The sequence below is a fragment of the Lagopus muta genome, chromosome 6 (assembly GCF_023343835.1).
Source record: "Lagopus muta isolate bLagMut1 chromosome 6, bLagMut1 primary, whole genome shotgun sequence".
NCBI classification, from domain to species: Eukaryota; Metazoa; Chordata; class Aves; order Galliformes; family Phasianidae; genus Lagopus; species Lagopus muta.
The window spans coordinates 11,878,981-11,892,054 of NC_064438.1; the positions used below are offsets into that span (position 1 = coordinate 11,878,981).

Below are 13,074 nucleotides of genomic sequence, written 5' to 3' on the forward strand. Positions count from 1 at the left end.
GACCCATGTTGAATATCAAGAAAGACTAAAACTAAATAAAAGAAGGAAAAAGTCATGACTGATCTTCATGCTTTACCAAAGGTTCACCCTGTGAGCTTACAACTTTGCCTCAACACTTCCATATAATGTGATAATGCACATAACTTAGCTTGCACTAGTAAAGCTGTTTTGGATGGAAAATGGCACCTTTACCAGCAGCAGAAAACTTAAGCACAAAGTTCACTTGACAGCACAATCTATTAAAACAGAGCAGTCAACCAAAGAAGGGGAGATGGAAGTTTTAGCACTATGGTTATTTAAAGCTGCACAGAGGAAGGCAATAAATACAGTAATATGGTAGAAAGTCCTACAAAATATGTATACATTACACATATATTATATATATAATGCTATATGAATAGGTGCTTTCCACCATCAGTGCCTCTGATTTCCTACCAACAACCACGTCATGATAATAGATTTATTTGTTTAACTTAGAAAATATTTTATTACTGAAAGCATTGTAACTGGAAGCTAAAAGAGGAAAAAAAACAGCTGAAGGAATATATTTTTAAAAAACCACCCAATCTCAGGACATTTATCAGTGTTCAACAGTCTTAAATATTGTGTTATGTAAGTAGCTACAAGATGGTTCAACCTGAAGCTCCTGTCTAGGCTACAGGAGCCACATGCACACTCTGCAATCTTACCAAGGCTAGCAGTTTTCATGCACTAGTGCTGCCTTAAGTCCTCTGTTTTAGAAACTGAGCAACAGGATTAGAAAAGAGGGTTTAAAATCTGCAACCAGTCAAAAGAAGTACCACACAAAACATGGAAAATGTTATTTTACTTGTTTTTTGTTAGATCTAAATGATGAATTGTAAACCACCATCCTTTTAAACATCTCTTGTGGCTGCAAAAGAAAGAACACGGCCAAACCAGGTATTAACTCCTTGCTGTAGACAAATATCACCTGATAACAAGAACTCAATGTTTTTTTGCTCTTCTTGGGACTGAATCATACTTGCACTTTTTAGTATATGGTCCCTACACAACTGCAAGTGAGAGACTACACATAGCAAAATGATATCAAATCATAAAGGAACTATGTAGGTAGTGCACGTTTCCATATCCCAAAACTGTCGAGCCCCTTCCCAGCCACTTAACAACAAGGAATAATTTTTTTCTGTTCAGATGATCTCGTTGTAACTATGGTTAACAACTGAAATTTCTGACTATGTCTTATTGCTGCTACATCTGATACACTTTAGCTGCAGTCCTGCAGAATCAAGCTTCACATCTTGCAAGAAAAGCTTAAATATTAACTGTTCCTTTCCAAAAATCCATATCAAACCACAGTGGAGCTCAGGAGAGAAATCATTCACAATTGCATCAAGGCCTTCTAACACAAAAACAGATGTTTGTGATAGCTGGGAGAGAAGACTAGTATCCATGTTGGTTTTGCCCCTCTGAAAACCTTACCGCTGAATCACAGCCATCCTCCCCTGTTCTATGAACCAAAACTTAACTAGCCTTGCCATGAGTGTATTTTCATTCGCTCCAGCACTATGGAGCCACACAGTTGAAACTGATTTTGATCCAGAGAGCTCTATGCATTCAAGGCCACATTCAACATTTAATTTCCATCTGTCACTTTATAAGTGAAAATAATTTCATTTTCATGAAATTTTAAGAAACCTGGAAATCCTAGCCTGAATTCAGTTACTATAAAGATTTAAGTAACAACAGTCATCAAAGCTCCTGGATAACAGGAGATTTGGAAAGTTTTACCCATTCTTGCAAATACATATATGTATAGATACATATACACACACACTATATATATGCAAACATTACATATATAAAAAAATATATATAATATATAAAATATATATGCATGCATTCTATTCACAACATATAAGACAGAGTCCGTGCAAGTCTTATTCTACATACTACTACTGTGGCTTCAAATGCAGCCAGGATGAATAACTCTTATAGCATTAAGATATAAATAGAGCAAAGAGGTCTGCAAAAACAATTCAAAGATAGATGTTTTTCTCAAAGTCCTATTAGAATATTACTCTCACTGAAACTGTGATCTTCCAACTCATATAAGGCAGTTGAGGAATCAGGATTATTGATATCTAAAACATTTTAGTACTCTTGCGGTCTGGACAGTGTGCATAGACGCATAACAAATGGTAAGAAATTTCCCTATGAGAATGAATCTTATTGCCAGTTTGTCACACTAACTGTACAGAATGACAATAAACAAAGCAATATTTCCATTTTATATCAAGACCTTCTCATCACGCACAAGGGTATTACCAAATTTTCATACCACTTAATATTTCCATATCAGGTATTTATTTTTCAACTTTTGATTGTATTAACTGTAGATTATGCCTTTTACACTTTTTAATCCTCCTCTATGGAATTTCAAATTGCACAGAAGTTATAAATTTCTAAACATAAATAAAATGGAAGTTCCTTGCATACAACTGAAGGAAACAACTATGCTAGAATGATTTTTATCTTTTTTTCAAGCTCATCCATCTGCCTCATCTTGAGCAACTTACAAAACCTGCTTTAATTTTTCATTTCAATCTACTTATAATAGAGAAGTTTCACAGCAAATATGTCTATAGAAGAGCTGTTTGATAGCATTTGAATCTTTTCAAACTTAATTGCGAAAGTAGAGGAACAATTGTGGAAGAAAGTAACAGAAAAATCCATCCCATTGTCACAAAATACAGCTACGAATGCTGTGCATATCATTTATTGTCAGATATAGCATAAGCTTTTAATTAAATGAATGGAATGCAAATGTGATGTTTTGCGCTACATGAAAAGCTCGCACTACAATATACAGCCCTCCTCTTGTAACTGTGTACATATATATGCACACATCTACATACATATAATTGACACATAACACCAATGGTAACAAAACAAGCCAAAATTATCCTCAATAATAACATTGTAACTACTGATTTCTCCATCAGTTATCTTAGATGAAATTTCTGGGCTGATGTGTGGGAGTTACCACTTGCCATAACAGTATTTCCTTCTTTTCAGAAAGCCATAGCTTATCTTCCCTCATAAAACAGTTCTTGAAGATGCTATATGTTTGGTCAATAATATTTATCTTCAGGTTTTCTTCTTCATTTATATTTGAAACAGATATTGGTAAAATAAAAAAGTACCTAACTGTGAATAGACTTTGCACCATCCATTTATTCATATCTAAGATACCAACATTGTTTTCTCTCTGCCAACAAAAGAATGAGATGCAGAGATACATTTCAAGTATATTTATGACTATTTACAGAAGAAAAAAAAGCAGTATAATAAGCTTTTTACTATTTCATTTCTATTAAAAGGACCCATGAATTATGAAAATGCAAATCAATGCACAAACAAGTGAAAAAATAACACCTGCACACTCTCCTACAGAGATTAAGGTCTATATTGCTCTGTAATTCTACACAGTAGTGCAAAAACTGCCATTAATGTGACTCTTAGATTATGAACAACGGGAAAAATATCCTTTTGTACTTACCATTAGCGATTACTTGAAAGTCTATATGACTTTTACTTAGCAGAAAATGAGACAAGCACTGCTTCTTTGAGAAGAAATCAACAACAAATCCCACAGTACTGTAACATTCACAAGAAAATAAAAGCATTAAAAGGCTTACCAGGGCCTCTGATTTGATAGTTGGCCTGACCATAAGGTTTGGGTCAGGATGAAGCATGACTGGTTTAGAGATTATTGGTACCCCTGGATGTCGTTGGGTAGGTGGACTTGGAGCAAATTGCTATGGGGTTAATTTAAGATAATTACAATTTACAGCATGATTTATTATAAACCATAATTTCACCAAATACTCCAACATAGTTTATGGCAATGAATTTAATGATACTAATAGAGCAAAAGTCTTACACAAATATTTTAAATGAGATACTGTCAAAGTTAACAAATGAAAGCACAATTTCTCTTAAATACCAACTACAACTTTCTCCCTTAACTTTTGGCTTCACCAGCAAGATTATGGAAAATAATCTCATCTCTGCTTTTGGCATTCATCCCATTAAAGCAATGAACTGAATGAGAAACCACAGAAAAAATGCTAAAATCAAATGCAAGAAGATAGAGAACTTAAAATGAAATTTTAACTGACTGGTGGCTAAATGGATTTACACAAGATGAAATTCAATAGGACTGTAGTGATTACCTTTCCACATAAATAACTTCAAGATAACTCAGAGTCAAGAACAAAGATTAGCTATGCTAACTACTCTACAAAGTACAGATGTCCAGAAGCATTTGAAATTTAATCATGCAGTTATGTGACTGATTCCACACTTTTTACTCAGTCAAAACTCCTACTGACGTCAAGTGTAGCTGTGCTCAAGTAAAAAGTTCAAAACTGAGTCCTGTGGGTTTAGTTTGACTTAACCCCAGCATCTCTCAGGACAGTCTTGTCAATGTTTCTCATCAGAAACGTGGCCTATTCCAGATATTATTCACATGGTACATGCTGTATCTTCTAAAATTATTTGAATTGCTTCCAGTAAATTGTTTTATTTATTTATTTAAAGAATTTTTGGAACCAGTTCTTTGAAAGTCCCTCAATTAATGTTGCTTCCACTCCATAAAATATAGTATTACTTTCTGGTTTCAGAAGAGAGAGAAAGTTTACAGATTAACTTTGTTAAAGTCACACTGGAACTGAATAATTTCTCTTGGAGTTGCGCAACATGAAGAGTGCCTCAGAATGGGGGAACCTGACATCCGGTCATCCTAAATTAAAATCAATGCAAACACTGATGAAATAAATGCAGTTGTCCTCATGAAGAAGAAAAAAAGAGCTCACTTTGTAGCATGTAGCCATGATGTTTAACATACAGCTCAGTCCCAGCTCTTTGTCTTAGCAGAAAAGCACTGCTCACTGGTGAGCAGTGTAGAGACTTTGCATGGAACACACAAACTTTGACTGTATATGGTTGAAGATTTGAAATATGAAGTCTTCAGATCATTACAAGTCACTATCACTACCTGGCATTAGGTATCTTGTAACAGGATATAGACATATGACTGCAAGTGCCAAATTTGAAATAAATGAGCCATGCAGAGTGAGACCCTTAACCTTTCCTTTACGTTACCATTACACGGGAAACTCATAAAACTACATTCATTATTAACAACACATGACATACCAGCGGACTGCTTGACACGGCAGACACTTTGCCAACATGGGAGGTGTTTCTTACAACCTAAACAGTAGCAGACTTAGTACTGGGTTCAGGTAAAAAATATACAGTTGCTAATAATCTTATGAAAGAGACCCTTTTATATGAGGTGTTTTAATAGCTAGTTGCCAAGAACATACTTGACAGGAAATTTCGTTCTTTTTGTCAGGTATTTGTTAAGAGCTGAATTTGAAATACAATGATCTTGGGGGAAAAATAGCACCAAAAAAAAGATTTACAGTTTTGAATAAAATGAGAAAAATATTCTTGGTGGACAACATGAAGTCTTCCTTAATTTTTGCTTTGGTTGGCATAAATGCAAGATGTTTCATTATTGAAATCAAACAAAATGTTTTACTTGCAGCATTTTTAAAGAAGAGGCAAGGAGAAGCTGTCCACCTTCTGATTTTACTATCATGTCTGATGCCCCATTAGCAATACTAGGTTACTGATAATACTGCTTATAAACAAAGCAGCTCTAGTTCAGTATTAGTAGTTTATTAAGAGCTTAGTTCTTTCCTTGTATACACAGCTAATTATATTCAGTGAGAACTAGCCTACAATTACTGAAGGCTAGGTGATTTTTGTTGTTCTTGCCAGCTGTGTTTTTCTTTAATTACTGACCTTTTGCTCAAAGACATCTGGCAGTGAATAATTACCAGAAACACATATTGGAATATGTGAGTTTGAGGTTAAATCCAGTTTAGAAGCTCCTGCGTTACCTTTAAAAATCAGACCCTTAGCATTAGATGCACATGCACTTATTTGTGGACAACAAGGGACCTTTGTTATCCATAAGAACGTGCGACATCTCCATTTCAATGGATCTAGCATATTCTTGGCACTTCAAACTTGTAACCCACATAAGAGGAAGCACTGTAAGAAGATAATAACGAAATATATGTAGTTTGCATTAAGGCAATTATTCACGTAATCTGCCGGTTTCCCCCAAGAAGTGATAAATTTGCATATCCTTTCTCACTTTAACCAAAATCACGCAAAAGCAGAAATCTAGTATTTCCAAGTAAAAATGCAAGAAAAAAAACCAAGCAACCAACACACACAATAGTGCAATCAATAAATCCATGCAGGAAAAACAACATGTAGGAAAGACGTGACAATACAGGACCCTCTTTTGCTTTGAAAGAAACAATAATATTTTGGTACACAAATTAGAGTACACAAATCCCATCACAGTGCAAGAGAAAGTGCAATGCGGCAGCTGCCATTTCTCTCCTAGAATGAGATCTGGCACAAGATTTCTTACATATGTGATCCTCTTTTAGACTGAGATTGTAATAAAGTTGGAATATTTTCTGAAGAAGAAATCTCTAGCTCTTTTGTGTCAGTAAAAAGTCAGCAAACCTGATTTACAGAAAGATCACCAACTCTTGTTCATTTAAAATTGCTTTACTGATAATTTATGCTATGTTGAGGTTTTAAAAGTTGGGTATTCTGATTTCAAGCTAATTCTCTTCTTCCAACCTTTGCAGCTAACAAACAAACCTGATAAAATTTTAAAGACTTTCAGAGCAGTGATTTACATAGATATTTTTTCTCAAACTTCAATTAAATTTGCTGCCTGACATTTTCTTTTTTAAACACGTCCAAATATCTTTTTAACTATTGCATTCTGCCCAACATATTTGCACGTGATGGGTCTGCAACACATGCAGGAAGGAGAGAGCAAAGCCCTCTAGGCTTAAATTTCAAGAATAAATAATGAAACAACCTCTGGACTGCATTCACGGACTATCAAACGACAGAAACACTTCATTTATTTTAATGTTACAAATAGTAGACTGGCTGATCCAATAGATGCAGTGGGTAATGGAACCAGGGAGGGAGGCCAAGCAGGGGAATGGTAGAAGCACGTGCATCCAAACAGATAATGAGGTCACCTGGGAAGCTGGTGATACAGTTAGGACTGGACCTTTGGAAAGTGGAACATTCAATACAGGAAGTGGATGAGCTGATGATACTGGAGTAACAGTAAGTGGTGGTGGTGGTGGTGGAACTGGTGCCACATGTTTCTCAACTTCATCTAAGTTTATATCATCAAGATCTGTGGTATGAAGCTGTAAGCCACCAGCAAACCGCCTCACCGATGTGGCAGAGGAAGAAGCGGCAGGACGTCCACTTGCCAACTATGCATGAGAAAACAAAAATCTGCCTTACTAGTTAATATCTGCAACAGCTCTAAAGAAATCAACGGCAAATCCTGCACCACCACCCAACCTAACTGCTCCTGCTCTGAAAACTCCTGGATTCTTGCACACAGAATATCCATGAAGTGTTTCTATGGAAGCTTTTTTACATATCAAAGAAAAGCAACTTAAGGCATCCCTGAAGTTTCAAGACATTTAAAAAAAAAAAAAAAAAAAAAACAAAGAAGAAAACAATTTGCAGCAGATCATAATGATGAAGGGGGAAGTAAAAGTAAACAGCTATCAAAACAAAACAGCTTTGGGTTCCATGAAATCCAAATCTTCAGGAAGCTCTGGACTTTATAATTTCTATTGATCAACACAAGACTTGCAAATTCCACAATTTGAACAGAATAAGCCACTCACCTCCCAGAAACTTAAGAGAAAGCATTTACAAGTATAAAGAAAGATTGCATATGTGCTGTTACAGTTACTAACGTTTCGTTTAGACATTTATCAGTGGTATGATTTAAGTATGTAAGAAACTCCAGTTGATAGATGCAACTTAGGAAATATTAAAGAGAGATAAGCTGTTCTACAGACGCATGCATCTTAGCCTAATCTGACACCATTTTCCCCAAATGGATTTCCGTTGACGTTGAGATCTCATGTGGCATAATCACTTTTTGGTACTAAAAAACCACACACATTTCTTCCCAAGTAAAATAGATGTTGGTTGCTCTTGTACCCAAGCAGGAGTTCAGGCCTGTAGTACCTGAATACAGTTCAGCTACATCTATTCCTCAGAAGCATTCTGTCTTTACATATTATATGAGTGCAACTGCTTGAGTAGTTTTGTAGAAGTTCTACAATAGGCTAATCGTACGTAATGTAGAAGAATTGGTAGCGCAAATACAGAATATTTGTCTCAAACGAGAGTAGAGCTCTGCAACAGTGACTTTAGCCCATAATGTGCCAACTTTACTTTCCAAAAAGAGGGACAAAAATCTGGTAGAAAGCCGAAGAAAACTTAGTGTAATCATTCCACCATTCTGGAGACCTGCACTAAAGAACAAAGTGGATCCAAACCTATGAGTAGGAAGAATAGAAGACCAGCTGTTTTTTTCAGGGCTGCTGCATATTGACCTGTAGAAAATTTGACTCAGAGGGTTCCCCAAGGGTCCCTTTGTGGTTGTGTGGTTACAATTGCTTGGAGTCTCAGGGGAATTCAGTAGATTGCAGTGTTCCTCCTGAAAGCAGCTGTGCTTGGAAGAAAGCCATACAGCAGGATGGTGGGAAAGCCTCTCTCCACACAGAGAGGCACGTAGCTAAGGCACAATCACTCTCTGCAACTTTTCTTCATCTGAGGGGACTACTTAAAACAAAGGATCTGATTATTTGGGAGGTTTTTTCTTTTGTCAGTCTCTTAATGTCAGTTAGTTGTAATCACAATTCAAGTACTAATTGCAATTCAAGCAGGCATTAAAGAAATGATTAGTGATGTTATTATTTGTGTGGAATATTAAAAAAAAATACAGCTGGATATTCTACTCTCACTTAGTAAATTTTATTGGCAGCATGTTCTACCTATCCCAAAGAGTGCTCATGAACCAATTAAGTTATTTTGTAGCAATAGCATACTAAAATGTACAAACCAGAAACACTAGCATTGACCTTTAACAGATGACATCATCTCTATGCTATGGAAACATCAAATGCTATAGAATCATAGAGTCATTAAAGTTGGAAAAGACCTCTAAGATCATCTAGTCTAACCATCAGATTTACATTGCCATTCACCAACTGCTGACAGTTTTCCTCTTCTTTCCTTTTTCCTTTATTAGGATAAAGGCTGAGAAGCAAAGAACAAGACTTTTTTTTTTTTCTCTATTACATCTGGTAAAAGCTATTGTTGTTAGGAGAAAACCAGTGAGTAATTTTGAGATCGTGCAGCATATAGAAAAACTAGCATTTTACCTCAGGAGATTCATTTTCCACAGAGGAAATCTGTTCTAACCGTGTCTGACAAAGTCTTTCCACCCAATGCTGCACTTTTTCTGATTCTTCCAGATCTTCACGTTCTGTTTCAGATACCTTAAGCATATCACCAGTGTATTAAAAAAAAAATTGGAGATATAGTTACAGTACAAAGGCTTCAAACTTAGGATATGCCATTTAGATTAGTTTTACAACTAGCTGTGCTTTTGAGAATGACTTCCTATTCTGCTGTCTTCCATTACTTCCATCCACCACTAAATGTGGATGCTAGAAATGCAGTTTTTGCCTCATTTGAACAAAAATTGATGGTAGCAACAATCGAATTTGGAAACAGAGGTTTGTAGTGAAATGTAATTCATTTTTAAACTTCGTTATCCTTGACAATTAAACAAGTGCCCAATTCAGATAATTCCACTGAAAATTCACCTCATTTTTCTCAAATGAAATTTTTCACCTGATAGAAGAATACAACATACCTCCTGCACAAGACGATTTATTTTCAGTTGTTTTTCTTTCTCCAGCATTCCTTCTTTCTCTTTGGCAAGTCTTTGCTCAAATTCCATTTCCTTTTTATTCTTCTTCTGTTCACAAAAACTGTCACTTTTTGACTTCTTTCTCTCCTTTCCTTTCTGGGAATTATTATTATATTTAAGCTAGATTTTTACATAAACTAAAAACATGGCAAACTTCAAGCTCAGTACATGAGTGCCTGCCTTGAAAACTGAAGTATAGTGCAAGTATGGAATCAGTCTTTCAGGTATAATTTTTAACTGCACTTCCTCAGCAATTTGCTAGAAATTCAACCTCTTTTGGACTGCCTGTACACAGCCATTTAGCTTAGAGAAGATTTGAGAGTTCAGCTTACTCCTCTGCAAAGTTACAACTGTAGAGCAGATAGGTCCATTACAGAACTTTTTTTCAAATAGTTAAACAGTTTTGATTAGTTCTCTTTAGTTAGATTGGTTTGGTTAGTTATTATCTCTCTTCATTTTTTTTTTACATCAGTAGGAGACTGACTGCTTTCAGACACTCGTGTACACATAGATGCGAACAAAGAAATGCTTCATACATCCTAAACACACCATTGCATGCCTTAATACAAACAAGCACCTTTAAAGAAGAGGTCTAGATTAACAGAGAAACTAAACTGCTCTCAGGAAAGAATTCCAGATCATGAAGACCAGTCCCTACCACCAGCAGCAAAAATCAGCTTTTGCGTGAAATAATATTGTACATAATAATTCTAAAATGTTGAATGCACAATGCAACCAAAGGGCAAGATTTCTTCATAGTCTTTTAGCCCATGATCCTGTTGGATCAGTTCAGTGGTAAGTTGACTACTGCTCTGCAGTTAAGTGTAGCTACTGTTGGAAAACCAACAATTTTTAGAGATAAAAAAGAAAACCACAAAACAACCTTAAGTCAAACAGCTAGCTTCTCATGTTTTACTAACATTCTGTTGGCATGTTTTATGCAGGGCTAGTTAGTTTAGCTACAATTTTTGATAAAATTTCATCCTCTAATAAATTAGAAGATACTACATTTCATAGATAGCACTTAATGTATCTGGAAGGTGGTAGTCAACCCACCAGCTCTCAACATTTGAAAAATTACTAAACCTAAAGGCACGCTAAGCAGTATGCATGCCAAAGAGTTTCAAAATATCAACATCAGAGACCATCTTAGCTGCATTTATTGCTTTCAGATACAACAAGATGAGTCATCTCTTCTGTCCTTTTTCCCCATGGATTCAGTTAATTTCCTATTAAAGATATTTTAAGTACAGAGTGAAATTTTGGTTTTAGTGCACACGCAGGAAATCCATTTGCAATTTTCAGTAGGAAGAAAATTTACCATTTGAATATTTAAAAGTATTTCTAAAAGTAAAAGGTTAAGGTACTTTCAAGTTTTAGTCCACATTGTGTAGCAGAGTTCAACAGGAACTGAGCTGAATCTTTATTAATATATGAGAAGGTATTTGGAGACTCTGTAAATTATCTTGGTCAGCAGCCACAGCAAAAATCCTCTATTTGTGTGAAGAGGCTGAATTTTCATAATGTATTTATCTTTGTCAGATGATCCTAATCATACTGGATTTTATGTGTTTCAGATCGAAGATGATTTACAGTCACTAGCAATAAGAAATGGCATCAGAGTACACTGTCATTTTCTTATTCTAGTTAAGATCAAAACCGCTGGCATTTCTTACTCTCCTAGAAGGTTAAAAAAACAGTCATAAACGATGATTCAGATACTTTCTCTGTCCTTCTCAGAAATTCTGAGTTCTTTGGAGAGAGATCTATGAGCCCTCTTTGACAGTTTGTCCTACCCCAGTAAATTACTATCAGCCATCATAAGAAACAAACAACACAGAAACCTATGATATAACTAAGATATATTGAAAGAAATAAAGAGAACAAAGCAATAGCAGGAATAAAGTACTACTTGGAACTGCAGTAATGTCTTAGATGTGACTCTACAGATTTAAGAAGTATTCCATCATACTTAAAGATTTTCTGGTACTTTTCCTTTCTGTGTGTGATTTACACAAGCCTTTTGCCTTCAGCACTCTCAATGGGAGATCTGCAGAAGTTTAACTGGAAATGGCACACATGACTTCCATTGAATTTTTGCATCTTCAAAAACTTTTATTATTTATGGATTTATTTATTATTTTGAGGACTTTTTGATCTGTGCTGAACAGCTTCTGCAAAGTATACACTCAATTCTCACTGCAGCTGGCAGGTTTTGAGAAGTTCTAAGTGTTCAAAAGAGTGCATTCATAGGCAGATATATCTGAAAAGCATCTAAATTTCTATGTGTTAAAGTGGAAGAGAAGAAAGAAGAGGAATTAAAATTCAAATGCACAGCATACAAGCTCACTTATCACACTTTGTACCTTACGGATTGTGGGAAATTTTCCTTCATACCGATAAAACCATCCAAAAGCTACAAAAAGGTAAAGGAAAAGTTGTTGTTTTAAGAAAAGTTGATGTCTAGTTCAGATTGATCCCTGTTGATACATATAACTGGTTAAAATTTATTTGGAGGCACAACGAATGTTCAGTATTATACAACAAGTACTTAAACCACTTCTTCATTAATTGTGCTAGCACATTTAGTCACAAATATCCCTTATTTTGCTGATACACATTTTGTATTAAGCTGATACACATTTTGTATTAAGCAAAGCAAATGCAACAATTAACTATTATACAGAACCATACAGCCATATGCATTGCTGAGATTTCTGTAGTCCAAGTCCTACTTTACACAAACCATAACAAGTAATCAAATTATTTCAAGCTTGCAGAACGCATTGGTGCTTAGGATGACAACAAAAGCTGTTTCCCACAGTGAACTATGCATATGCAGGTGCATAAACATTAAAAAAAAAAGTGGAGTAAAATCAGACAAAATAATATAGTATTATAATTGTACATAATAAACACTGACAATACACAGAGTTCTCAGTATAATCCATGTTTCTGTAGGATTGATATGTTTTGTATTCTTGTCGAAGTATCTTTAGAAAGCAGTGACAACAACAGTATCATAACCTCTCATCATACCAAAGGACAACATATATTGCTCTAGCAAAATCAGATCATAGTTCAGTGTCAAGACTGACTGTCAGAAGGAAGAGAAACATAGGAAGAATCTGAATCAGGATAGGAAGTTAAGGCTGGATGGC

The 13,074-nt window shown here is 35.3% G+C and overlaps 2 protein-coding genes across 3 annotated transcripts in view; both read right to left on the reverse strand.

The window, feature by feature from the left end:
- Nucleotides 1–13,074, reverse strand: part of LOC125694768 (harmonin-like) — a 44,824-nt gene that overhangs the window by 8,004 nt on the left and 23,746 nt on the right. The window lies entirely within an intron of this gene.
- On the reverse strand, nucleotides 5,605–13,072 carry LOC125694778 (harmonin-like). The gene is made up of 3 exons (XM_048948458.1): nucleotides 9,857–13,072; nucleotides 9,360–9,476; nucleotides 5,605–7,382 (listed from the first exon to the last, which is right to left on the reverse strand). The coding sequence occupies exons 1-3, from the start codon at nucleotides 9,941–9,943 to the stop codon at nucleotides 6,981–6,983; spliced, it is 606 nt and encodes a 201-aa protein (XP_048804415.1). The 5' UTR covers nucleotides 9,944–13,072; the 3' UTR covers nucleotides 5,605–6,980.